At 48.6% G+C, this 27,784-nt stretch overlaps 1 protein-coding gene across 1 annotated transcript in view; it reads left to right on the top strand.

Moving 5' to 3' along the window:
* LOC130477401 (solute carrier family 26 member 10-like) overlaps positions 1-24,172 on the top strand; it is a 194,660-nt gene extending 170,488 nt beyond the window's left edge. The window contains exons 2-16 of the mRNA XM_056849343.1: positions 215-379; positions 1,130-1,282; positions 2,619-2,701; positions 2,972-3,119; positions 6,374-6,487; positions 7,636-7,713; positions 9,875-9,970; positions 12,759-12,865; positions 14,168-14,237; positions 15,289-15,453; positions 17,348-17,387; positions 20,312-20,391; positions 21,351-21,405; positions 21,975-22,081; positions 24,063-24,172. Of these exons, the coding sequence (XP_056705321.1) occupies positions 215-379; positions 1,130-1,282; positions 2,619-2,701; positions 2,972-3,119; positions 6,374-6,487; positions 7,636-7,713; positions 9,875-9,970; positions 12,759-12,865; positions 14,168-14,237; positions 15,289-15,453; positions 17,348-17,387; positions 20,312-20,391; positions 21,351-21,405; positions 21,975-22,081; positions 24,063-24,101 (1,500 nt within the window). The 3' untranslated portion in view covers positions 24,102-24,172. The remainder of the gene's footprint in view (positions 1-214; positions 380-1,129; positions 1,283-2,618; positions 2,702-2,971; positions 3,120-6,373; positions 6,488-7,635; positions 7,714-9,874; positions 9,971-12,758; positions 12,866-14,167; positions 14,238-15,288; positions 15,454-17,347; positions 17,388-20,311; positions 20,392-21,350; positions 21,406-21,974; positions 22,082-24,062) is intronic.
* Positions 24,173-27,784: the final 3,612 nt, after the last annotated feature.

Raw genomic sequence — 27,784 nt, 5'->3', positions numbered from 1 at the left:
GGCGCAGCCCCAAAAACATATCATTACAACTCGAGGACTAGAAACCTGGCTTTTTTAATATAATGAAAGCTAAGCTTTCAGGAAGCAAAATTCGGCACCCAATATCACTTTCTGTGGCTTTTCTGGGGAGATTTTGCAGGAGACACACAGCCCTGGTTCTGGGAATATCGATGCACCGTGTGCCTTACTGTGACGTTTCCCTTCTCATCCCCAGATAGGGATGTTCACTTTTCACCTGGGCTTCCTGTCTACCTATCTCTCGGAGCCTGTCGTCAAGGCCTTTACCAGTGGTGCCGCCTTGCACGTGGTGGTGTCCCAGCTCCAGAGTCTACTGGGATTGCCCCTCCCCCGTCCCGATGGCTGGTTCACCATCTTCAAGGTATGTTATCACATGAAGCAGGCTGAGGAACCAGGGGCCCTACGGGGCACCCCGTGGGTCTGTGCTTGCAAAGCCACCGCCGGTATAAATGCAGAGGGCAAAACACCTTTCCTATCTTGGCAGTGAATTCAGCTGCACTAGGAAGGATATTTCACTGCCACAGGCTCATTGACTGATTGATCGATTGATTGATTGATTGATTGATTTCCTTGCACTTTTACCCCACCCTCCCAGCCAAAGGCCGGGGTCAGGGTGGCTCACAGAAATAACTACCCAAACTAAAACAGGACAAAAGCATGAAAACAACATTAAAATGGCCCTAAATACTAATATCAAGATCAAAGATGACCAATGGCGCCACAGTAAATATCTGACTGCAGCCAGGCGAACAGAAGGATAATGCTCCAGAGATGGTGTCAGTAGGGTTGCCAGGTCCCTCTTTGCCACTGGCAGGAGGTTTTTGGGGTGAAGCCTGAGGACTGGGTTTGGTGAGGGGAGGGACTTCAATGCCATAGAGTCCGATTGCCAAAGCTGCCATTTTCTCCAGGGGAACTGATCTCTATCGGCTGGAGATCAGTTATGATAGCGGGAGATCTCGAGCTTGTACCTGGAGGTTGGCAACCCTACATTGGCCGGGGAGCGCAGGGTATAAACTTTAATAACAACAACAACATCTGCCCTTTTTGTAGAAGGACTGGCCACCTCTTGTTAACACTGTATCAGATGTTCCTCTGTCTGTGTTATGCTTAGACGCTGGCGTCTGTGGTGGAAGCTTTTCCCTTAACCAACATAGCTGAACTGTTGATCTCAGGCCTCTGCTTGGCTGTGCTGGTGCCCATCAAGGAGATCAACAACCGCTACCGTAGCCGGATGTGGGTCCCCATCCCAGGAGAGATCATCATGGTACGTGCGGGGTCTTAGCCCCGCTCTGTCTTTCTGCCTCCAGATGTCTTGGGCAGGGGAAACGCACATTTGACACTTGGAAATTTTGCAAATTCCGTCAATTTCCTTGGCATCCTTTTGCTTCCAAGATGGAGGCTGTCAAAGTATTCATGTGTGCGTTAAGTACCGTCAAGTCGCTTCCGACTCATGGCGACCCTATGAAAGTATTCATATATTTGCACAAATATGAATGTCGGAGAGTAAGAAGAGAAGGCAGAAGAGGCGGTGAAGGACAAGAATGTTGGGTATAGGTGGACAGGCAGGGAAATAAGTGTAGGTCTTTTATGCATGGCTGTTTTCGCCCGCCATCACCCCTCCGACGACTTCGGGTCTTTGTTTGGATTACGCATGCCATTTCTGACTGTCAGAGGTCGCCTCGCTCTCCCCCTGTGTTTCCTGTTTTGGGGGACCTGTTTTATCTCGAATTTGAAAACGCAGGCAATAGGCCGGGAAATGCAGGGGGAGAGCGAGGCGACCTCTGACGGTCGGGAAAGGCATGCATAATCAAAGGGAAGTCCCAAAGCAGTCGACGGGGGTGACCGCGGGGAAACGTCCCTGCATAAAAGGACTCTGTTAAAACTGAGAGAACGAATGATGTCCGCTCCAGACTTAACAACCAGTGTGGAAGCAACCAATGAGGGCTATGAACCATACTTTAGGGCATGTTAAGCTTTGCTGCTTCTGGGTAAACATCACAGCAGGATGGCGGGATGGATGGACGGATGGATGGATGGGGAGAGAGAGAGAGAGATGATAGATAGATGATAGCTAGCTAGATATATAGATAGAAATCTATATCTATATATCAATATTGATCTAGATATAGATAAAAATGTTCATAATAACAATATAAGGGTCTAGCGTACCAATAATAAATGACTCCGAATGAACGCAAAAGCACCAACCCAACCCCACAAGAGAGGCAAAGAAGAAACAAGCACAACAGAAGTGTAAAAAACTCCGTACCCTCTGCAGAAGATACTTTACCACGGAGTTTTTTACACTTCTGTTGTACTTGTTTCTTCTTTACCTCTCTTGTGGGGTTGGGTTGGCGCTTTTGCATTCATTCTGAGTCATTTATTATTGGTACGCTAGACCCTTATATTGTTATTATAAACATTTTTGTGTCCGTCCATCCATCCATCCATCCATCCATCCATCCATCCATCCATCCATCCACCTATCCACCTATCCATCGTGAAGTTTTCATAGCCTGGTGTGGTTTTGTTCGGTTCATTCAACTTGATGTGGCATATGCTTCTTGGGGTAACCCTCTGTTATTTCTCATTCCTGGCAGGTATTGCTGGCCACTGGCGTTTGTTTTGCCTCTTCCCTCAACACCCATTACAACGTGCAGATTGTCGGACACCTCCCAGCGGGGTAAGGTCACTTCTCTCTCTCTCTCTCCCCCTTTCCCCCCTCCCCACTCTCAGTGCTGGTTGAGGGAAAGTCACAGCTGTCATTTCGGCCTGGCGACGGAAGTACCGCTTCCCTGCTTGACTTCTAATGCCTGAACCTGGTGTTGGAATAACAGCGAGGCCAGCCTAGTCTGGCGGAGGGCTGGGGGGAGGGCGAGACTGGTAGGGGAGGCGGGGAACAATCTCCGTCACAGGCCCACGGTGACTCCCGTTCCACCATTCTTTTGTGCAGGTTCCCACAACCCCAGCTCCCAGACCTGCATCTGCTGCCCCAAATGCTGGGAGACACGGTGGCCGTCACTTTCGTGGCCTACGCCATCTCAGTGTCTCTGGCCATGATCTACGCTGAGAAGCACCACTATACCATTGATCCCAACCAGGTGTGTGCCCCAGCCTGGAAAGTTAGGGTCTCTTCAGGGCGGGGAGGAAAAGCCTGGACATTTCCAGCCGGGATTTCTGCCCCCTTTCATCGCCAGGTCCGTCCCCACCACCCCCTGTGCTCAGAAAGTCTAGGCTTCTCCTTAAGTCACCTTAAGCCAGCATGGTGTAGTGGTTAAGAGTGGTGGATTCTAATCTGGAGACCTGGGTTTGATTCCTCGCTCCTCCACATGAGCGGCAGATGCTAACCGGAGAACCTGGTTCAATTCCCCACTCTTACACAAGAAGCCAGCTGGGTGACACATGAACACATGAAGCTGCCTTATACTGAATCAGACCCTTGGTCCATCAAAGTCAGTATTGTCTACTCAGACCGGTAGTGGCTCTCCAGGGTCTCAGGCAGAGGTCTTCCCCATCACCTACTTGCCCAGTCCCTTTAACTGGAGATGCCGGGGATTGAACCTGGGACCTTCTGCATGCCAAGCAGATGCTCTACCACTGAGCCACAGCCCCTCCCTTGGGCTAGTCACAGTTCTCTCTGAACTCTTTCAGCCCCACCTACCTCACATGGTGTCTGTTGTGGGGAGGGGAAGGGAAGGTGATTGTAAGCCGGTTTGATTCTTCCTTAAGCGGTAGAGAAAGTCGGCATATAAAAATCAACTCTTCTTCTTCCTCTTCTTCCCTGTAATTATACGTTCGATGGAAATCTACCATCCCACTTGGAGGTATAATCTGAGTACCCAGGCAGGATTGTCGGTTGCCTCTGACTTCTAGGGCTGCCGGATCCTACCAGCTTTTCTGATCAAGCTCACCAGATTCACTGTTTCAGTTAGGTAGGCGTGTTAGTGTGCAGTAGAAGAGAAAGGTTTGAATCCAGTAGCAACTAAAAGACCAACAAGATTTCCAGGGTGTAAGCCTTCGAGGTTCAAAGCTCTAGTGAAGGGAACTTTGACTCTCAAAAACTTATATCCCAGAAATCATGTTGGTCTTTAAGATGTTACTGGACTCGAATTTTGCTCAGATTCACTGTATGAGCCAGTGTGGTGTACAGGTTAAGAGTGGCAGACTCTAATCTGGAGAACCGAGTTTGGTTGCCCACTCCTTCACATGAGCTGCAGACTCTAATCTGGAGAACCGGGTTTGATTGCCCACTCCTTCACATGAAGCCAGCTGGGTGACCTTGGGCTAGTCACAGATCTCTCCGAACTCTCTCAGCCTCACCTACCTCACAGGGTGTCTGTTGTGGGGAGGGGAAGGGAAGGCGATAAAAAACTCTGAGACTCCTTCAAGGTAGCGAAAAAGCGAAGTATAAAAACCAACTCTAACCCTTTTTGGTGGTCAAAAGGTGTCTTCTCCATCTTTGGCCTGTGGAAAAGCTGCTGGGATCCAACCCCCAATTGTCATCAGAGAGATGGGAGGAGGGACACAAGAATCACACCCCACTGAAGATCTGTTGACCATGAGTTGAATGCTGGTGTGTATTGGTTAATACATCAAATCTCAGTGGCACCTTAAAGACCAACAACATTTATTTCAATATGAACGTTTGAAAGCTCAACTTGAAATAAATGTTGTTAACCTTAAAGGTACCACTGGACTTTGGTTTTATTTTATGAGAGCCAGCGTGGTTTAGTGGTTAAGAGCGGTGGTTTGGAGCGGTGGAGTCTGATCTGGAGAACTGGGCTTGATTCCCCACTCCTCCACATGAGCGGCGGAGGCTAATCTGGCGAGCTGGATTTGTTTCCCCACTCCTACACACGAAGCCAGCAGGGGGACCTTGGGCAAGTTACAGCTCTCTCAGCCCCACCTACCTCACAGGGTGTCTGTTGTGGGGAGGGGAAGGGGATTGTAAGCCGGTTTGAGTCTCCTTTAAGTGGTAGAGAAAGTCAGCATATAAAAACCAACTCTTCTTCTTCCTGTGGCAGACGAGCATGGCTACCCCTTTGCAATCTTGTATTGGTTAGTCTGTACTAGATGAATAGAGCAGAGCTATAAATGGTACAGGGTTCGAGTGGCTCCATTACTGTCCTGTTCACATTGTGCTTCTCCTTTGCAAATGGTAGCTTTCAATGGAAAATGAGAGCTGTGTATTACTCCAGTCTTTTCGGTTTCCATGGTTGTCACTGTGTGTCCCACCCCTATTCTTTTAGCCAAGTTGGAGCTCAAAATAGACATGTCTTTGTTTAGCGAGTTGAGTCTGGGATGCCCAGAAACAGCCCAGGAGGTGCTGGTTGCCCCCATATGCATATCCCTGCAACAGCGTGGTGTAGTGGTTAAGAGTGGTGGACTCTAATTTGGAGAACCGGGTTCGATTCACCTACTCTTCCACATGAGCAGCCGACTCTAATCTGGTGAACAGGGTTGGTTTCCCCACTCCTCCACATAAAGCCAGCTGGGTGACCTTGGGCCAGTCACAGTTGTCTCCGAAATCTCTCAGCCCCACTTACCTCGCACGGTGTCTGTTGTGGGGAGGGGAAGGCGATTGTAAGTCGATTTGATTCTCCTTAAAAGGTATAGAAAATCGGCATATAAACACCAACTCTTCTTCTTTTTCAACAACAGGGCAAATAACACCCCCCTAGAGCCATTTGGTTTTGGAAAAATAATGTGGCGGGGAGACAGAGGCCCCTCTTCTCTTGGCTCTTGGCCCAATACTAATCAGGCCCTGCAACACTTGGGGGACTAGGTCCCTGCAGCTGCCTGGGGGGCTGCAGGGAAAGTGAGTTGGGTCAGGAAGTCAGACGGGACTCGCTAAAGAACGTCACGTCTAATTTGAGCCCAAGAAAGCCGATTTACCGTTGCTTTTTGTCATCTCTCAGCAATTTCCTGCACCCCAAAGGAAATCAGGTGTCTCGTAGTTTGGGAACGTTGTCTGCCCATTCCCTCTGGTGCAGCTCTCTCAAACATTTGGTGTGCTTTTTTTTTTTCCTTTGCCCACCTCCATTTCAACCATTTTAGCTCCAGGGCAAACAAACCCACACTGATTTACCTGCTTGAACCCCCCTTCTTTTTATATCTTTCACCCTCTATGGCAAGAGAACCCTGGAAATTGAAGTTCTGTGAGGTAGCTCTAAAGATCTTTGTGAGGGTCCTTTATTGAGGGAAATCACGATGGAAAGTGAGTTTTAAAAACCATTGTAATTTAGCTCAAGAGTTCCTCCCCCTCTGCCCCTTTTGCTGTAGTCTTTCCTCAGGAGACCTTCCACCAGATATGGACCTGCCCTCGTCGTCTTAACCTTCTTGTCTTCTCCCGCAGGAGCTCTTGGCCCACGGCCTCTCAAATCTGGTCTCCTCCCTGTTCACCTGCTTCCCCAGCTCAGCCACACTGGCTACAACCAACATCTTGGAAACTGCTGGCGGATACACACAGGTAGAAACCTTCGCTCCCTGACCTGGATGGCCCAGGCTAGCCCTATCTTGTCGGATCCCAGAAGCTAAGCAGGGTCGGCCCTGGTTAGTACTCGAATGGGAGACTACCAAGGAAGTTCAGGGTTACTGTGCAGAAGCAGGCAATGGCAACTGAGAATCATAGAGTTGGAAGGGACCACCAGAGTCATCTAGTTCAACCCCCTGCAACATGCAGGAAATTCACAACTTGCAAGATGGGCCTTGCTGAACGATGTGGACAGAACTCGATGCTTTTCACAGCTGCATAACTGGCAGAATTCAACCGGCATAACTTTTTGGCCATTGCATCTCATTTTGGGGATGTGGAATGGTATCGTATAGCCCATCCGATCTTGGAAAGTAAGCTGGGTCTCATCAGATCTTGGAAGCTAAGCTGGGTCAGTACTTGGAAGGAAGACTTTGCAGAGGAAAGCAATGGCAAACCACCTCTGCTTCCCATTTGCCTTGAAAGCTCCTTGCTGGGGTCACCATAAGTCGGCTGTGACTTGACGGCACTCGTCACACACGTCTCATGTTGGGGAAAGAACGTCCTGAGTTGATTTCTGTCTGTTACGCAGTTGCCGAAAACATAGAGGTGCTGTCCATTGCAAAATGGCAATTGTTTGTGCGAAAGAGGGGAGATTGTGAATTTTGGGTGCTGTTTGTCATGGCTGTATGACAGGAAGGTAAGTCTGGGGATGGGCTCCTATTTAGCGGGAGTTCTACACTTTAGAGTACTTAGCATAGTGGGGAATTCAGACTAACTCATTTAACACGGGACTACACACACACACACACACACACACACACACCCCAACCAGTATTCTTTGCCTCCCTGGGGTAGGGTTGCCAGTTTCAGGTTGGGAAATCCGTGGAGATTTTTGGGGCGGAGCCTGAGGAGGGTGCAGTTTGGGGAGGGACTTCAATGGTATAGAGTCCAATGGCCAAAGCCGCCATTTTCTCCAGGGGAGCTGATCTCTATCAGCTGGAGATCGGTTGTAATAGCAGGAGATCTCCAGCTAGTACCTGTAGGTTGGCAACCCTACCCTGGGGCCATGTAGTGCTAAGGTTGTTTCCCAGTGGCCCTTCTTTCGACTCCAATACGATTCATCCTCCTTTCCTCTTCCTCAGCTCTCTGGCCTTTTCACCAGTGCTGTGGTTCTGATCGTGTTGATGTGGATCGGACCACTGTTCTACTACCTGCCCAAGGTGAGTCAGTCAGGGGTGGGGTTGGGGGTAGGGAGAATCCAGAAGGCCATTCATTATCCCCCAATCTTAGAATAATTGTGTCCATCAATGATATCCAGAAAACTTTGACCAACTTTTGCAACTTTCAGCCCATTCCTGAGAATTGGGCCGAAAGTCGATAGGAGGTGGCGTGACTTCGCCGCCAGCATAAATGCGTGTAATCACACGATTACACGCATTCACACCAGCGGCGAGGCCAGTCCCGCCGGCGGCTGAGCACCGCGAGACTGCACCTTCCCCCTCCACCGGCGCGGCCTCTCCGTGGCACCGGCAACGGCGTGGAGAGGCCACACCGGCACAGGGGGGTGTTCCGGGGGCTTCCTACCCACTTTCGGCCACTTGTGCCGGCGGCCAGAACAGCATTGCTGCGCCTGCTATTTAGCAGGCGCAGACTCGCTGTTTTCAATGGGGCAAAAAGCCCCAGTTAAACAAACAAACAAACAAAAAGCCGCGAAACGGCTTTTTTTTGTTTGTTTAGTGGCATCGGGGAAACGGCTTGGGAAGAGGCGCTGCTGCGCCTCTTCCCCGCCGTCCCCGTACACATCAACTCAGGAATGGGCTGTTTGTCTAAGTGCAGCCTTGGGGTGCCCTGGAGGGACATTTATTTCTCTCTTTGCAATAAAGGCCTACCCTCTTTGATGCACCTTTACTAGACAATTACTGACGAAGAAGAAGAAGAAGAAGAGTTGGTTTTATACCCTGCTTTTTTCTACCTTTATGGAGTCTCAAAGAGGCTTCCATTCGTCTTCCCTTCCCCTCCCCACAAGAAGAAGAAGAGTTGATTTTTATATGCCAACTTTTTCTACCAATTAAGGAAGAATCAAACCAGCTTCCTATCACCTTCCCTTCCCCTCCCCACAAGAGACACCCTGTGAGGTAGGTGGGGCTGAGAGAGCTCTTAGAGAGCTGTGACTAGCCCAAGGTCGCCCAGCTGGCTTCATGTGTATGAGTGGGGAAACCACTCCGGTTCACCAGATTAGCCACTGCCGCTCATGTGGAGGAGGGGGGAATCAAACCTGGTTCTCCAGATTAGAGTCCACCGCTCCAAACCACCACTCTTAACCACTACAACACGATGGCTCTCTAAAGGGCGCTAGGTTTCCATCCAGGCCTAGGCAGACACATCTAAGCCCAATGAAATTGGTGGTTTTAAGTGCCTTCGGCTCTGCATAGCGTTGTGTTGCATATGATCTGAAGCAGACAGTGCAGCTGCCGCTTTTGACACGCCAGGCCCTCCTAAGTGGCAAGGACTGAGCACTCTTTCTCAGCGACTGGCTTCAAACTCCTTCATGTGTGTTTGTGTGTGTTAAACACCGTCAAGTCAGTTCCGACTCATGGAGACCCTATGAATCAATATCCTCCAAAATGTTCTATCTTGAACAGCCTTGCTCAGGATTTGCAGACTGAGGGCTGTGGCTTCCTTGATAGAGTCAATCCATCTCTCGTTGGGTCTTCCTCTTTTCCTGCTGCCCTCAACTTTTCCTAGCATGACTGTCTTTTCCAGTGAATCCAGCCTTCTCATAATGTGACCAAAATACGATAGCCTCAGTTTAGTTGTTTTAGCTTCTAGGGACAGTTCAGGCTTGATTTGATCCACAAGGCACAAAACTGTCTGATACAAAGACTTTGTGGCATTCACCAACAAACACCAAGACTTTATAATGCGTGACTTCAGCTCCTAATCTGGTGAAGTGATTACAGTGTCCAACTAGGACTGGGTTAGGGTTGCCAACCTCCAGGTACTAGCTGGAGATTTCCCGCTATTACAACTGATCTTCAGCTGATAGCGATCAGTTCCCCTGGAGAAAATGGCCGCTTTGGCAATTGGAATCTATGGCACTGAAGTCCCTCCCCTCCTCAGGCTCTGCCCCAAAAATCTCTGGGTATTTCCCAACCCAGAGCTGGCAACCCTAGACTGGGAAGACCTGGGTTAAAATCCCACTCATTTACGAAGGCTCCTAGGTGTCCCTGGGCCAGGCCCTTTGTCTCAACCTAACTTCAGTCGTAGAGTGAAGAGAAGAGGGAGGGAAACCAGGGACCACCACCCTGAAATTCTCGGAGAACGAATGTGATTTAAAAAAAAACCCATGAATATGACAGTGGGCTTATCTTTTTCATCTAGGCTGTTCTTGCGTGTATCAACGTCACCAGCCTTCGTCAGATGTTTTTGCAGTTCCAGGACCTGCCTGAGCTGTGGAGGATCAGCCACATTGACTTTGTAAGCAGGGAATGGAACAATCGTTGTTAGAAACCCAGCAATGTATGTGTTTCTCCCCTACCCAAAAAGTGTTTACGTAACTGTCAGCTTTTTACAACTGGAATAAATCAGTGATTTCTCCTTGGATGCCTGGGGTTGCTGTGGTGTCCACCAGAGTTTCCCCAGCGCCGTTTTGCTTCTTGAACCTTGTGTATTAAATCACAACAGTCTTAAATGGAACAGGAAAATATGAAGAGTTTTCCGGCCGATTGACTCTCAAAGTGCTGAACTCATCCAGGCAGTAACCCTTGGCTCGGCCATAGATGCAGACTTCCTCACCTCTTTCTGTGATTTTGCAGAGAGCAGCTCCTTCCCTTTGCAGTCTAAAACCAGATAATGCCTCTTCCCCAAAGCAAAGAGTGGGTCCCAGTTACCCCCCCCACTAACTTGGTGCAGGAGGTTCTAACTTGGTGCAGGAGGTTCTAACTTGGTGCAGGAGGTTCTAACCTGGTGCAGATGAGATTCTAACTTGGTGCAGATGAGCTCAGGAGGTATCACCTTTGGGTCTGAAAGGGGCATTTGCATTTTATACCGTCACAAGGTTGTATTGGCTCATAGAATCATAGAGTTGGAATGGACCACCAGGGTCATCTAGTCCAACCCCCTGTACAATGCAGGAAACCTGCAGCGACCCCTACTCCATGCCCAGAAGATGGTCAAAAAAATCCTCCAGGATCCCTCACCAATCTGGCCTGAAGGAAAATTGCTTCCTGACCTGAAAATGACAATCGACATTTCCCTGGGCATATAAGAAAGGGCCATGAGAGCCAAACACTGATGCACCCTTTCCTGCCCTCCCTCTCATGAACTGCTTCCTCAGGAGGTGGTGGGCTCTCCTTCTTCCTAATGTTTAGCTGGAAACTCCTTTGATTTAATTTCAACACGTTGGCTCTGGTCCGACCTTCTGGGGCAACAGAAAACAACTCCGCACCATCCTCTATACGACAGCCCTTCAAGTACTCCCAGTTCATCTACCCCAAATAAATTAGGAGAGTTGGAAGAATCCCACAAGCATTTATCTAACAGAGATGGGGACTATGACAGTGCATTCCTAAACTTTCGGTGTGCGGGGACGGCGGGGAGGAGGCGCTGCTGTGGCACCTCCTAACCCGTTTATCCGGCACCAAAAACTTTTTAAAAGCCCTTTAAAGGCTTTTAAATTTTTTAATGGGGCTTTTTGCCCCATAGAGAAAAGCAGGCACAGCCTCGCTTTTCTCGCTGCTGGCGTCCCTGGGGTGAATGGGTTCTGGCAGCTCCTCCCACCAGAACGCCCCGGGAACTCCTCCCGGGACACTGGCCTTTATGCAGGTGGGACACCGGTGGAAGCCCCGCCGATGTCCCAGGGTGGTTCTGCTGCGGCAGTGCCCAGAGACCGGCGTCCGGGCCTCCACACTGGCATTGGGGCCACTTATGGCAGCGTAAGTAGCCCGGACGTCATCGTGGATGGCCCCAACACCAGCACAGTGCCTTCCTTGCCTCCTAAGGGCTTTCGCCCTCGAGGCTCAGGAATGAGCTGTAAATCTCATTCTGTTACTAAATCTTGCTCAATCTCTGAATCATGATCTATTTCAAGTGCCTTGTATCTACCTGAAGAGTAGAAAGCAGATAAACCCCTTACATTGTCCTTAATGGAAATAAAGTTGTCAATTTTCAATGGCTTTGTAAACTTTGTTGGAGTATGCTGATCCGAGTTCAGCCTTCTACATTTTTTCTCTGAGTTCTTACAAGGGCTCATAGTTTACAACCAGTATATAAAACAAAGATAAGCCGTCCAGCTGGAGTACAGGGAATCTACCTGCAATCTTATTAATTACCACGGTCTGCCAGAAGTAAACCACAGTTTCTCCAATTAAAATAAAATTAAAATGAAATAAAACAAAACTCTAAATCTCTAACACTCCAACAGGAAAACATAACATAACTGTGTGATGGTTGCCATCTTGCTTTCTGTGCTTTTACCTTTTTCCCTGAGACTTGAAAAACCCTCCGCTGGGGTAGGATCAATGCTTGGGACTGCCTGCCAGATTGCTGCTCTAGGGAGTCCTCCACTGTCTCAGGTTTAAACCTCAAGCGTCTAAGTTTTTCTTCCCTTTCCCTGTGGCCATTTATGCAGGGGCATTCAGTTCGCAGTCCCTGCTGAACTGCTTCGAGGCTTCCTTTGCATCATTCATGATTTGACTGGATCTTCAGATGTGACTTCGCTCTGGCCTGTTCTTCCCCCACAGTTCTAGGATGTTGTTTAAGAACAAATTTAAATACTGCTTCGAGGCAAGAGGAACATAAATTCCCCCCATTTCCATGCATATCTCTTAACTTCGGGTTCCTCTCCCCACGCCCATTTTGGCTTCTCCCTCCTATGTGTCTGCCCCTCCCATCCAACCCCTTCCCTCAAAGCAAAGCACAAAAGAGGGAGTTAAACTGTCATGAAATTTGCAGGGAGACACTGAAGAGAGGCTGCAAAGGAAGAAAGGTGGGGAGGAATACCCAGCAAAAGCACACACAGCCCCTTTAAGAGCTGACCCGCCCCCTCCAAGTAAAGTGCAACAAGGCTGGATTCTCAGGGGGAGGAAGCTCTGTGATTCACTGGGGATGCCTAATTAATCACAAGGTACACTTAGAATTGGGGGCGGGGAGCCCTCATGCATATGATGTTTGAGAATTTGGAGCAGAAAACTGCAGCAAACCAAGCACAAATTTCCCTGCATAAATGACCTGTGACTCTATTAACACCTTTTCTTGTCTCTTATAGGCTGCATGGGTGGTCACGTGGCTCTCGGTGGTTGTGATCAATGTCGACCTTGGCTTGGCAGTGGGAGTGGTGTTCTCCATGATGACTGTGGTGTGCCGCACACAGAGGTACATGCATGCCGACCCTCTCCCTCTGGGTCCAGTCCTCTGGAATCAGATTCCCCCTTGATGCAACTGAGAGTGGCCAGAAAGCCACAAGGCAATTTCAAGTTCAAGCTGATGGAAATGGGGCCTGCTACATAGGGTTGCCAGTAGGGTTGCCAGGTGCCACCGGTGGAGATTTTTGGGGTGGAGCCTGAGGAGGGCAGAGTTTGGGAGGGGAGGGACTTAAATGCCATAGAGTCCAATTGCCAAAGTGGCCATTTTCTCCAGGTGAACTGATCTCTATCGGCTGGAGATCAGCTGTAATGGCAGGAGATCTTCTGCTATTACCTGGAGGTTGGCAAGAAAAATACACCAATGCTGTAAGGTAACCCTACTGCTACAACAACCAAAGAAAAAAGGGGGGGGGAGAAACTCAGCCTAAAAGTCAGGGGGAACCAAAGGGGTTGAGCTAAACACAGTCTAATAGAACAACCAATACATGTATTTTTATTATACATTGTGCACAATTGTATTTAAAACACAGGGCCTAAAATACAAACTTCCTAAAAAGCACGAACATCTTTTCAAATATAACCAACACAGAACAGCTGATGTTAGTACATAAAATGACCAAAACATGACCAGACGCGTTTTGGCCTTACAGTGGCCTTCCTCAGTGGTCATACATACACAATTTTACAATACAGATCCTGACATATATACAAATGTTGTATTAGGTAAAAAAAAGAAAAAAGGAAAAGCCTTTTATTCTGTGTGGCTTTATGTTAAAATAGTTAGTCCATGTGCTTTAAAACATGGGTCCTGCCTCACACCTTGTATATGGTGTCCAGCATTTCAGGATGTGTATAACATCAACAAACATGACGAAAGGATTTTTTTTTTTTACCTTGTACGTTTGTGTACATGTCAGGATGTGTACTGTAAAAACCTCCCGCCGGTGGTGAAGAGGGACCTGGCACCCTAGTCTGTACAGAGGATGCTAGGAAGCAGCCTGTGGTTCCTGAAGAGCCTACTGCACATGAACACATGAAGCTGCCTTCTACTGAATCAGACCCTTGGTCCCTCAAAGTCAGTATTGTCTACTCAGACCGCCAGCGGCTCTCCAGGGTCTCAGGCAGAGGTCTTTCCCATCACCTACTTGCCCAGCCCCTTTAACTGGAGATGCCGGGGATTGAACCTGGGGCCTTCTGCATGCCAAGCAGATGCTCTGCCACTGAGCCACGGCCTCTCCCCTGTGCTTGCTTGAGGCGTCGGGGAAGCTCTGCCCACATTAATGCCTGGTTTTATTCTTGATGTTGCCCACAGGGCCGAATGCTTGGTGCTTGGCAGGGCAGCTGACACAGAGATCTACAGGCCTGTTAAGGACAATAGCAAGGTAAGGCTGGACAAGATGCAGACGGAAAAAATATGCCATGCAGCCCTAGGTAGGTCTGGACATGCCCATAGCAGAATATTCCTTAAGAACACATATCCTGGCCCAAATGATAGCCTCACAAACGTGCATAAATACAAAGGATCATTATTAATACTGACCAAACGTGTTTCAGCCCATTGGCCTTCCTCAGCGGTCAAATAATATTAATGGTAATACAGAAGGAGCCCCGTGGCGCAGAGTGGTCAGCTGCAGTACTGCAGTCAAAAGCTCTGCTCATGACCTGAGTTCGATCCCAATGGAAGTTGGTTTCAGGTAGCCGGCTCAAGGTTGGCTCAGCCTTCCATCCTTCCGAGGTCGGTCAAATGAGTACCCAGCTTGCTGGGGGTAAAGGGAAGAAGACTGGGGAAGGCACTGGCAAACCACCCCGTAAACAAAGTCTGTCTAGGAAACGGGATGTGACGTCACCCCATGGGTCAGGAATGACCTGGTGCTTGCACAGGGGACCTTTACCTTTTACCTTTAATCATACAGAAAGACCCCAGGCATTAAAATAATACATTCATAATCTCAAAAATTGACCAAGATGATTTGTGACCAAAGGCAGAGATATAAATCAGATATAAGTCAGAGGTTAAGACCATATAAATGTATGGGCTCAATATCTATAAGTTAAAAGCTTCAATCTAAACAAATATAGGGATATATATATATTCCTAAATTTGTTTTGATTGAGGCTTTTAACTTATAGATATTGAGCCCATACATTTATATGGTCTTACCCTTTTTGGTTCTTAATTCAATTCATTTGGGATTCAGTTATTTCCCTTTTCTTTTTCTTTTGTCATAGATTCGGGGGATCACAGTAGACTGCCCTCAACTGTTTTTCAAAACCTTAGATTATATTTCGTAGAAGTATTCTTTCATTGGGCATAACTCAACAAGCAAAAAATATTGTGCCTGAGTGGCAAGTTGTGAAGCACAATGAGGTGCCACGCAAGCACGCAGGGATGCGTTTCATGTCTCTTCTGTCTACCCCGTCCTTGTTTTGCAGTGTTTTGAGATCTCAGGGGTGAAGATTTTAAGCTACCAGGCCCCCATCTATTATGGGAACCGCAGTTTCTTCCGCGACACTGTGAGCCGTCTAGTAGGGCTGAGCCAGGAGCGGGAGCCGTATGAGGATCAAGGCCCAGATATCAAGATGCACGTCAGCACTGTGGTAACATCCTGGGCAAAAGACTGAGATGGGTTAGTGGGCGAGGGGAGGGGGGTTAGGGTTGCCAGTAGGGTTGCCAGGTTCTTTCTTCACAACCAGGAGGGGAGGGACTTCAGTGCCATAGAGTCCAATTGCCAAAGCAGCCATTTTCTCTGGGGGAACTGATTTCTATCAGCTGGAGATCAGTTGTAATAGCAGGAGACCTCCAGCTAGTACCTGGCGGTTGTCAACCCTAGTTGCCAGGTTGTTCAGGTCCATATGCTAAAATATAATTTCCTTTATTTTAAAACAAACGAACAAAGTTTTTGCCAAGTGCCTAAAAGAGAGTAGGCTACAAGTTGTGCGAGCCTCAAGGGGAAGGCATTTTACAGGTGAGGTACCACTACCGATCAGGCCCTGTTTTTGGTTACCACCTGCCTCACCTCTGGAGGCAGAGGCCAAGAAAGTGGGGCTTGTGAGGAAGATTTTAGCTGGCAGGGTGGACAACATGGGAGCAGGTAAGTCCTTTAATTACCCTGGCCGCCAGCCATTTAGGGCCTTATAACTAGGGGTGTGCATTGGTAAAACTAAACTGAAAAAAGCCGAAAAATACCTTACTGGTATTTTCGGCTTTTTTCCGTGGCCCTCAAAAATGCTTGTAAAACTCTAGCCGGTAATCTTGATCTTGAAAATGCAGCTTTTTTCCAGGATCATTTCGGGATCACTGGCTGCTGCAGTAGAAACCCCTTTGGGGAAAAAACAAAAACCACTTCGGCATATTCATATTGAACTCCTCAGAGCTTTAAAGTTCAAATTCCTCCTTCCTTCTGTTCCATTGTAGGCAATGGGGAATTTTCTAGGATTTTTTTTTTTGGGGGGGGCACTGTTTTTTAAGGTAGAGGCACCAAATTTTCAATTTTACGGGCCACCATTTTTTCTCCATTGGGGGCGCCCTCTTTGGGGGCTCATAAAATTGGACCCCCCGATCCAATCTTTACCAAACTTGGGAATTCTTCTAAGAGTCACCAGCACCTATGCTGAAAATTCGGTGCCTCTACCTTAAAAAACAGGGGGCCCCCCCCAAGCCTGGAAAGATTCCCCATAGGCTGATTTTTTTCCGGATGCCTGATAAAATCTCAAAAAAAACCTCCATACTGGTACGGGGATTTGGAAATATTTGGGAATCCCAAGCTTTTTTTGGTCCAAATATACCCAAATCTGAATTTTCCTGAATTTTTTTGGGGGTACACCCCTACTTATAACTGGGATTTTGTGCCTGGAACTCCAAATGGCTCTGCTAAGCAGTTGTGGGGGTCAATTATGGATCTGGACATAGAGTGAGGGGTTACCCTTTGGCTCCTGTTCCATTCCCCAATCAAAAATGGCCCTCCAGGCTGCTTTAGTCCCTGGTAGGGAAACAACAGGCACAATAGAGGTACCTTTATTTTTCCCCCAGTGAGGCTTAATTTTGCTGGGGGGGAAAGCTGACCTCCCATGCCCGTCACTACAGCCCCTGTCTATAATGCCGTCCCCACCCCCAAACTACTTTGTAGAGCCAGATATCTCATTTGGAGTTCCAATTACAGGACACCAGCATCCCACAAACAGTTTGCCCCCTTTACTTCATGGGAAACACAGATATTTCTAGCAGACTGGGAATTCCACTCGTGGCTATTGTTTATGTGATCTTATCCTAGAGATGAATCCAAGCCCCCTATGCAGCCCCAATCTTGTTATTGGCTGTCTTTCACCCTCTGATGGGTCGCAGTGTATTAACAAAACAGAAGTGCAATTGAATCTAAGAGTTCATACCCCATGATAAATGATCATGTAAACAGGTCATGGAGATAGACTGGGGAATCTTACTTTTTTACACTTCTCCTAAGTGACGTTTAATCGTTCCTTTCCCCCTCCCTAGGAAAGCAGCATCTCTGTCCTAGACAAGAAACCTGGCTCAGGTATGTCAAGATTATTTTCTTCCTACACCTGGGGAATCAACCTGCTTTTTGCAGACAGGGGACACCCTCCCACACACACAGGATCAGAGGAGCATGACCATTATCTTTGGTGCTGTGGAACACAGGCAGGATGGTGCTGCTGCAGTCGTCTTGCTTGTGGGCTTCCTAGAGGCACCTGATTGGCCACTGTGTGAACAGACTGCTGGAGTTGATGGTCCTTGGTCTGATCCAGCAGGGCCTTTCTTATGTTCTTATGTGGGCTTCCTGGAGGCACTGGTTGGCCACTGTGTGAACAGACTGCTGGACTTGATGGGCCTTGGTCTGATCCAGCAGGGCTTTTCTTATGTTCACACACACAAGCAGCATTTTGGTGGGCATTTGAACTGCAGTGGGAGACAATTTGGAGTAGGATTTAAACTAGATTCGGAGGTGATTAGGAGTAGATTCTTCAGTTTTAATTGTATGAGCGTTATGGTTTTATATTGTGATTTTATTGTTACCCGCCCTGACCCCGGCCTCGGCTGGGGAAGGCAGGATAGAAATTTGAAGTATAAATACATAACTATAAAAATGGAAAAAGGATGAATGCTCCCTTTTCCCCTCATGTGTGCCAAACAAGCAGGTCATATCCTCCACTGTCGAGCAGCAGAGTAGTTGTGGGGAAATCTGGAAATTTGCACCCCGAGAAGTCTGGAATATGTTCAGAGTGATATGTCTTGTCTTGCTCTGGTTTTGAAGGAGAGTTTGCAATCATGCAGTCAGGGGCTGGAGGAGAATGGGGCCAGCTTGGAATCCACAGAGGCTTTCTAGGAATCCTTCCATCCGTGGACTGCAACTTCCTTGCCTCTTGTCGTGGTCAGCAGGGACCAGGACACTGAACAGACAGAGCTCCCGGATGAGTTGGCAGAAGAGGCAGAGGCTGGGCTCTCTACCTCCTCGGAAGTTAGCAAATGGTCTCTGTCAAAGGCTAAGCCCCTGCTCCTAGCATGAGTAATGAGGAGGAGAGACAGCTGCAGCTGGTAGAATCACCCCCGCCTGTAGCTAGGCTGAGGGAAAGACTACGCAAAGATTTAGACACCTGCCGCAGGAATGCATGGGAGTATAGGCGAACACAAAGCCCTGAATACTGACAGGAGCCAGGCTAGGAATTAGTGGGGCAAAGGAGTGCACCACCAGAGAGCCATATATTCCAGGCTGTTGGGAGGTTTCTCTGTGGAAGCAACGATTCAGTTTCCGGACTGCTTCGCATCCACTTCGGCTTCTGACCCTTTCTCCGACCGGCTTGAATTCCTGGAACTCCGACCCTCGGCTTGATTCAACGACTCTTCTTCTGGACATGTTTGGACTCCTGTTTTGATCTCTACTGACTCGACCTTGGACCGCATGACTACCCAGCCTCCTAGCCCCGCTTGGGACCTGACACCTCTCTCCTCTCGTTACAGTTCCAACATGTCCCCAAAATGCTGCCAAAATGCAGACAGGGGACCCCCCCCCCCACACACACACAAACAGCATTTTGGTGGGCGTTTTGGACTGCAGCGAGGAGGGTGGGGGGAGACAAGAAAGTTGTGCTCCGCTGAGGAAAATTCTTCCGTCAGCAGAAATGCTGTGTGGGACCTGTTCATTGGTAGGACGCATGAGGAGGATGCAAGGCCACAGAAAAGGACCGAGCCATGTACAGAGTGAAGGTGTCCCCCCATTTTGTGAATGTAGACAAAACAGAAAAAAAGGAGATTTGTGGTACACCGTTACACCTATTTTATATTGTTCATTTTTGTCAAATTTCCGTCAGGTTAGCTTTTCCCACGCAGTCAAGAGGGAATGACACCTTTCCCCTTTTTTTGAATTCGGCACAAGATATCGCTGCCACTGGACAGGAGTGGTAGCCAAACAATTTGCTATATCTTTTTTTTGTGCACTATAGTGCACAATGCCAGTCACTGATTCAGGGTCAGAAGAACATAAGAAAAGCCATGTTGGATCAGACCAAGGTCAGTCAAGTCCAGCAGTCCGTTCCCACAGTGGCCAACTAGGTGCCTCTAGGAAGCTCCCAAACAAGACAGCTGCAGCAGCATTGTCCTGCCTGTGTTCCACAGCACCTGATATAATAGACATGCTCTTATGACCCTGGAGAGAATAGTTATGTATCATGACTAGTATCCATTTTGACTAGTAGCCATGGATAATAGCCCCGTCCTCCATAAGAACATAAGAAAAGCCCTGCTGGATCAGACCAAGGTCCATCAAGTCCAGCTATCTGTTCACACAGTGGCCAACCAGGTGCCTCTAGGAAGCTCCCAAACAAGACAGCTGCAGCAGGATCGTTCCACAGCACCTAATATATTCAGCATGCTCCTCTGATCCTGGAGAGAATAGGTATGCATCATGACTAGTATCCATTTTTAATAGTAGCCATGAATGCTCCTCTCCTCCATGAACATGTCCACTCCCCTCTTAAAGCCTTCCAAGTTGGCAGCTATCACCACATCCTGGGGCAGGGAGTTCCACAATTTAACTATGCGTTGTGTGAAGAAATATTTGTTTTTATCTTTTGAATCTCTCACCCTCCAGCTTCAGCAGATGACCCCACATTCTAGTATTATGAGAGAGGGAGAAAAGCTTCTCCCTGTCCGCTCTCTCCAAACCATGCATACTTTTATAGACTTCTATCATGTCTCCCCTTAACTGAGACTTCTGTGCCGGGCTGAATCATCACAAATGGGCTTTTGGGGAGGGGTGTGTATCTTTGAGACAGAATTCCACAAATGTTTTCCTCTACACCAAAACTGGCTGGAGAAGGGGAAAACCTCTGAGAATATTTAGAGTGGCACGTGACTAACTTCCCCTGCAGCTACTGGGCTCAGGATTGTGGATCCACCGTGGATTGTGGCTGATAATGTGGATCATCTCATTTGCGCTTCCAGGTACGGCAGTGCAGGCTGTGGTTCTTGACTGCAGCGGAGTGGCCTTTGTTGATTCAGCTGGGGCACGTCTCCTTATTCAGGTACCAAAGGGAAATTTGTACATTCAGAGGGAGGGGAAATGTTTCAAGTTAAAAAGAATGAGCACTGACACGCCAGCGGGGGTGGAATCTAGCTGTCCAGATGTTCCTCCCTCTAATCGTGGCTGCATCCACATGGCATGGATTCTCTGTTTTGCATCCATTGCCACTGTGAAAACTAGTGCTGTATCTAGTGCAGCATCCTAGAATCATAGGTCGTTTATACACTGGTACTTTCACTCACGTTCGCCCCCGGTCTGTCTCAGTTGTTCCTTGGAGTCATGCATGAGTTTTCCCTCCATTAGAGATGACCTCGCGGCCAGCCCTCACAAATCCCAGGACTTCCCATCCCTCTATTAACCCGATTCTTCCATCTCCTTCCACCTCAGCCTGGATGAAATCCCATTGTACAAGGCAAAGCTTGGTTTCTCTGACAGCCAATTACAAAGCAGCATGTAAAGAGAAAGGGATTCAAATACTGCCTGCTTTCTGCTGGAGATGTGGGGTGGAGTAGCCAACCTCCAGGTGGTAGCTGGAGATCTCCCACTATTACAACTGACCCCAAGCGACAGAGATCAGTTCCCCTGGAGAAAAGGGCTGCTTCGGAAGGGGGACTCCGTGGCATTATACTCCAGTGAAGTCCCTCCCCTCCCCAAACCCCATCCTCCTCAGACTCCACCCCCAAAATCTCCAGGTATTTCCTAACCCAGAGCGGGCAAACCCTAAAGTGACATAAATACTGCATCTCCTCCTGGTGCAAACAGCCATAGATAATACTACAATTTGACCTGTCTTTGGGGATCCTTGGATGGTTCTTCCAGTTACAGTGTTCTATAAATGAGACAATCACTGCGTCCCAGGTCCTTCGACAATCACGGAGGTGCTGCGAGGGACTCGTGGGGGCAGATTATGGTTAAAGGCACCTCAAAGATTCCCCAGTAATGGCTTCCTTTGCCCTGCAGGTGTGCGTTGAATGCCAAAAAGCCGGCCTGCAGATGCACTTAGCTGCTTGCAACGGTGAGTGGGTGCTCTTTCTTGCCTCTCCTCCCATCCGATTTTTCTAAGGCAACATGTTTTTGCATAATCAATGCATGCATAATCAAAAGGAAGCCTTGAAGCAGTCAGCGGGGGTGACCACGGGGAAACATCCCTGCATAAAAGGCCTGAGTGGAGGTCAAAGGGTTAAACCCTCGCTCCCTTCCCTGCCCAGCCATGGGGCAAATTGAGGCTGCCCAAGCTGGCTGCTTGCATCTTATGGATGGAAGCCTGTTATCTTCTTCATTTCATCTGTTTCAGTCCTCAAGAAGAAGGTCATTGGAGAAGTGGTGGGTGGTCTGTTGCATGAGTGAGGGGGGCCCAGTTCACACCTTCTTGTAAATCACACCTGATTTTTTTTCATCACTTGATTCCTCATAAATGGGTGAATTGTCTGCACCGAGAAGCCTTTTGTGTTAGGAAAGTACTATCTGTGGAGTTTTGATCGAGGGCGACTCATTTGCAAATGCCAGTCACCCACTAAAAAAAAACAAAAAACCTGACGCCAGCCCACAATAACCATCTCACTTTGTTTCCTCCTCTCCATCCAGCAAATGTCCTGCGAACCCTAAGCTTGTGTGGCCTCATGCGTCACCTACACCCACAGCAGATTTTTGTCACCGTTCACGACGCTGCGTCCTACCTCCAGCAGACCACGGTAAGAGGCCAAAGGCGCCAAGAGGCAAAAGCCTGTTTCTCTCCTCAGAAAGGAAACATTCTGAGCCGGTTCAGCATTTCTTTTTCTTGTGGATGGTCAACTTTTTGTTTGGAGACATCTAAAAATGAGAGCAGCTGTTGATTTTGGCATAGTTCAATCTCCCGCTGCGTCCTCAAGACCAGGGAGTGAAAGGCCTCTCCTTGTTTAAGCTTTACTCCTGAGAAAGGAGTCTGTTGTGCATTTCTGCTGACCCACCTTAGTAACAATTTGCATTGAGAAGGTACTTTGTGTGTGTGAAAAGTGCTGTCAAGTCACAGCCGACTTATGGCGACCCCTTTTTGGGGTCAAGAGACCAACAGAGGTGGTTTGCCAGTGCCTTCCTCTGCATAGAAACCCTGGTATTCCTTGGAGGTCTCCCATCCAAATACTAACCAGGGCTGACCCTGCTTAGCTTCTGAGATCTGCCAAGATCAGGCTAGCCTGGGCCATCCAGGTCAGGGCGAGAAGGTACTTTACAATCTTCAAAACATTTCATGTTTTAAGGTCGACTGCTATTATTCCCCAATTGGGATGAAATTCTTACAACATCCCTATCAGATAGGCTGGCAGTATTATCATCCCCATAATGTAGGTGTGGGGCTGAGGCTGAAAATGTAATAGCCATTCATTGGCCATTTACGCATGGCTGTTTCCTCGCGGTCACCCCGCTGACAACTTCGAGGCTTTGCTTTGATTATGCTTGCATAATCAGAGGTCGCCTCGCTCTTCCCCCGTGTTTCCGCGTGTTTTGCCCCCGTTTTCTAGATTTGTGTTTAGCCAGCATCCAGAAAAGGTGCGGTAATGCGCGGGGAGAGCAAGGTGACCTCTGATGGTCGGCAAATGCAATCAAAGTGGTCGGAGGGGTGACCGCAAGGACAGAGCCATGCATAAATGGCCATTGTTTATTTAGCGTGTGTGTGTGTGTGGTGTGCCATCAAGGTGTTTCTGACTTGTGGTCATCTCTGGGTTGGGAAATTCCTGGAGATTTGGGGGTGGAGCTCGGGGGAGGGCAGGGAGCTCAGCAGGGTTCAATGTCATAGAGTCCTCTCTCCGAAGTAGCCATTTTCTCCAGGGGAACTGATCTCTGTCATCGGGAGAGGAGCTGTCATTCCAGGAGGTCTCCAGGTCCCACCTGGAGGTTAGCAACGTTTTGACCCTTTGAATGAATTACCTCCAAAACGCCCTGTCATTCTCAAGTCTTGCAAACTGAATGCGTATATATTTAGCTTATCTAGCCAGTGAGTGGATCCAGGAGGGACAAACTGTGGACCTTCTTGGTTCAATCAGTCAATCTTGGCCGTAACAGAATATGAGTATTTTTGAAAAATCACTTTGGAGAGGTAGGAAAATTGGGACCCATTCTGAGGGAGCTATTGAGGAGCAGGTCTTAACCCCTTTTACATGAACACATGAAGCTGCCTTATACTGAATCAGACCCTTGGTCTATCAAAGTCAGTATTGCCTACTCAGAGTAATCCTTGCTAGCATTAATGCTAAACCTGTTCCTTTAATCGGTACAAGAACCAACTTGGTGAGTTCAGTACCAGGTTTGGGGGTGTGAGTGTGTGTTGAGAATGTGAAGTCTGGTTTATTCCTATAATAAAACATGAACATCCTTATTCATGGCTAGTAGTAAAAATGGATACTAGTCATGATGCATACCTATTCTTTCCAGGATCAGAGGAGCATGCCCATTATATTAGGTGCTATGGAACACAGGCAGGATAATGCTGCTGCAGTCATCTGGTTTGTGGGCTTCCTGGAGACACCTAGTTGGCCACTGTGTGAACAGACTGCAGGACTTGATGGGCCTTGGTCTATTCCAGCAGGACTTTTCTTACCTTCTTATTCTCAAATACCAGACTGTGCAGCATGGCGTGGGGGTGGGGGGCTTTGCCCGGCTATGTGACTGATGGAGAACTCTTTTACGGTTTCAACTTAGGAAACTGTGGAGCAGAAGGACCCAACCATCTGGGTATAACGCTTCGCTGTCTGTCCGGGGTCAAGGACTGTATCAAATCAACTCACGTGTATCAGGATGAGACTGGAGAGACGTAGTGAGGGCAGCTGGCTGCCTCAGACATACAAGGTCTTGCTGCCAAGACAGTGCTGGCTTGCGAGGAAAGACAGCTGAGAATGCTTTACTCAAATAAGAATGGACACCTAAGGAAAGAAGGCAGCAGAGCAAACCAGGCAGAACCTTCTCAGCCAGTAGCTCCTTCTTCGGGCCGTGACCAGGATGGCCAGATGTAGCTCAAACTAGCTCGCCACTCCAGCGCCAGGAGGAACATCTGGAGGAAGTTTCCTCCAGGCCAGATTGGCCAGGGATAGTGGAAGCGTTTCTTTTTTTGGCCATCTTCTGGGTGTGGAGTAGGGGGTCACTTGTGGTGTGGGAGGAGGTAGTTGTGAATTCCCTGCATTGTGCAGAGGGTTGGACTAGATGACCCTGGAGGTCCCTTCCCACTCTATGATTCTATGAGCTGTATTACACACCCTCCTGTCCAAATCCCCACCACTCTGGACTGCGGGAAGGAGAAACCCTTGCAGCAGTTGCAAGCCACATCTCATACTGCATCACAGGAAAATCCCCGGCTGCTGGGGCATACTTTTTTTTGTGTGTGTATAACTTTGCCCAGAGTAGTACCTTTTAGTTTCTACATTATTCCTAAAAGTAGGCAGCATTTCAATACGCCCGTGCATTCACACCTACTTGAAGCTGCATCTTGCCTGGAACAAGTGCGTCTGAACAATCGAGAGGCAAGCCACAGCAAGTGTGAGGTGGGGGAATTGCTCTTCTGTCATCACAACCACTTTCTGTCTCCTATTACACTGGGATGAGAGACCATCAAGGTTGCTACGCAGAGGCAGGCGATGACAAACCACCTCTGCGTGGAAACCCTACAAGGGCGCCATAAGTTGGCTGCAACTTCCACCTAGGGTTGCCAGGTCCCTCTTTGCCACTGGTGGGAGGTTTTTGGGGCAGAGCCTGAGGAGGGCGGGGTTTGGGGAGGGGCTTCAATGCCATAGAGTCCAATTGCTAAAGCGGCCGTTTTCTCCAGCGGAACTGATCTCTATCGGCTGGAGGTCAGTTGTAATAGCAGGAGATCTCCAGCGAGTACCTAGAGGTTGGCAAACTGACCACCACCCATACCAAATTTTTACTGGTCCTCCTTTTTGTGCCTGACAAGCAGCGACTGAGTAGGGGCTCCCCCTCCACCCTGACATGGAAATTAAATGATCAGAAAAGCTTCCACTGTGGGGGCAGGATACCATTTGTCCAGGCCCGGTGCTCAGTTATACACTTCGGAAGAGGGGCCGTTTCCCCGGAGGCTCATCAAGGCTGCAGCGGTAACTCCAAGAAGGGGGCCACCAACAGCCGCAGAGGACCCCCTGCCCGAGCGAGGCTGAGAAGATCCAAGGGAAATCCTGCTCAAAGTTTGCGACACCTTTGGCCTTAAGAGGAGTTAAAACGGCCGGACTGGGGTGGTCCGTTTTACTGCGTGAAGTGTACGATAAAACTCTTTGCTGGACGGTGGTGTACAAATAACTGTCGATAAACGGCATTGAAGGCACAGGAGCAGGTCCTGTTTAAAAGATGGCAACTTTAGTGAGATTTAAAAAAAATTATAATCACATTGACTTTTGAACACTGGTTTCCTCCCCGCCCCCTGCCCATCTTCCTACTTACCTTTTGGTCCAGAACCCACCTTTCTCAGTGAATTTCAATTTCTGGTTTAGGGACCTTTAACAAGAGGTTTCGATAACACAATGGAGCCATAATTTAAAAAAAAACAACCACAGCGCCCCCACTTCCTTTATAATTTTCCCCAAAGTTATTTCCTTTACAGAAAAACTTATCTTAGAAGTAATCGCAGGTGAAGTCGCTGTGGCTAAGCGCAAAGGGGCAGTCGGGGTTTTAACCGGTAGGGTTGAAGGAGAGGGCCGGAGGGGGGATAAGGCAGTGTCCGAGGTGGGGGGGGGGGGAGCACGGCATGGAATTCAGCCAACGTCAGTCAATCTCCTGGTTGGAGCTGGAGCAGACAACACCCTCCCTCCCCTTCCAATGAAAGAGGGACCGTGGGGAAAGATTATCTTGTCCGAGGGCGCGTGTTCATGTATCCATGAGTAAACCTACACAGTTCTTTAGTGAGGGATTCCGCGATTCCCCATTCTGCCTGGGGTAGATGAGGATTCCCCACCCTTGAGAGACTGGCTTGAACACATAAAGCTGCCTTATACTGGATCAGACCGTTGGCCCATCAAAGTCAGACCTGACTACTCTGGCCGGCAGCAGCTTCTCCAGGGTCTCAGGCAGGGGTCTTCCACATCACCTTCTTGCCCAGTCTTTTTAACTGGAGAGGCCAAGGATTGAACCTGGGACCTTCTGCATGCCAAGCGGATGCTCTACCACTGAGTCAGAGCCCCTCCCCTTGCTAACTGCGTGGCAGGCATGTCCCACTGCCCTTCCGTCCTCCTGCGGGTTGGAGGGCAAACAGCTCAGTGGGATGTGGACTTTGCGAGAAAGGAACAGAGGAAAGGCTTTACACCCCTGGCAGGTTTCCTTGACGGGGTCTTGCTGGAAATTTAGATTGCCATCCTACACATTATCTCAGGGCCAGTTCTAGGTTTGGGGGAGGGGCTCTAGGTAAAGAACACTCAGGGGTCCCGAATGATCACTACTAGGCCCCCTTCATGGCCTGCCCCCCAGCATGCCTTCACCTCCCTGGGCATCCTTCCTCTGCTCAGTTGGTGCTATAGTACTCTGCCGTTACAATGCTATACCAGTATAGCAACTATCATTTGTATTTTAAAGACAGCAAAAAGCTGTCCAGTGGTGTGGAGGGGGAAATGGTTCTGCAAGGGTACAATGGCAGTAAATTTTCACCAGCGTGGGAAGATTTGAAAATGTGCACCTTCCCATCCTCTATGGTTGCCAATTCCAGGTTGGAAATTCCTGGAGATCTGAGAGTGGACCCGGGGGATGGTGGGGTTTGGGGAGGGGAGGGACATCGTCAGAGTATAATGTCAGAGTTTTCCCCAGGGGAACTGATCTGTCATCTGCAGATTAGTTGTAATTCTGGGAGATCTCCAGGCCTCCCCTGGAGGATGGCAACCCTACCAGCCACACAGCACGCAAACCCATTAACACTGCCATCTTTCAGGAAAGATTGGAGTGACAGGGGAAACCCTGGAAGGTGAACAACCAGACGACGACGTTGTGTGGATGGTCTGAAAACTGTTTGTTTGCAAGCCAATGCGGAGCAAACCATCCATGTGCAGGCAACCACACAGACCACACCTATCTGTAGTGTCTTTTGTTGTATCTGTGCGCTGGATTTTAATTGGTGTAAACCGCTTTGGAATCCAATTCTGGCTGAAAAAATAGGGAAAGGGGATGTAATAAATACATACTTGCTAATTTTGCTACGTTAAAAACTTAAAAAACAAAACACGGGAATGCAAAGATGCAAAACCCCATTCGCGTGATTTTGCTGGGTATATAAATAGGCCCAGAACTGCAAATACTTAAAATCCCATTCCTTTAGAACTTAGAAATGGCTAATATTGGCTGAACTGCAAATGACATCTTGTTTCGGATGCCCCGACTACGAACTGTCCCTTATTTTTAAAACGTGAATCCAGTAACTTGGTACAGCGAAGGCA

The sequence above is a fragment of the Euleptes europaea genome, chromosome 1, assembly GCF_029931775.1.
Source record: "Euleptes europaea isolate rEulEur1 chromosome 1, rEulEur1.hap1, whole genome shotgun sequence".
NCBI classification, from domain to species: Eukaryota; Metazoa; Chordata; class Lepidosauria; order Squamata; family Sphaerodactylidae; genus Euleptes; species Euleptes europaea.
The sequence above is the reverse complement of the archived record's forward strand: the minus strand, read 5'-3'. Positions and strand labels throughout refer to the sequence as shown.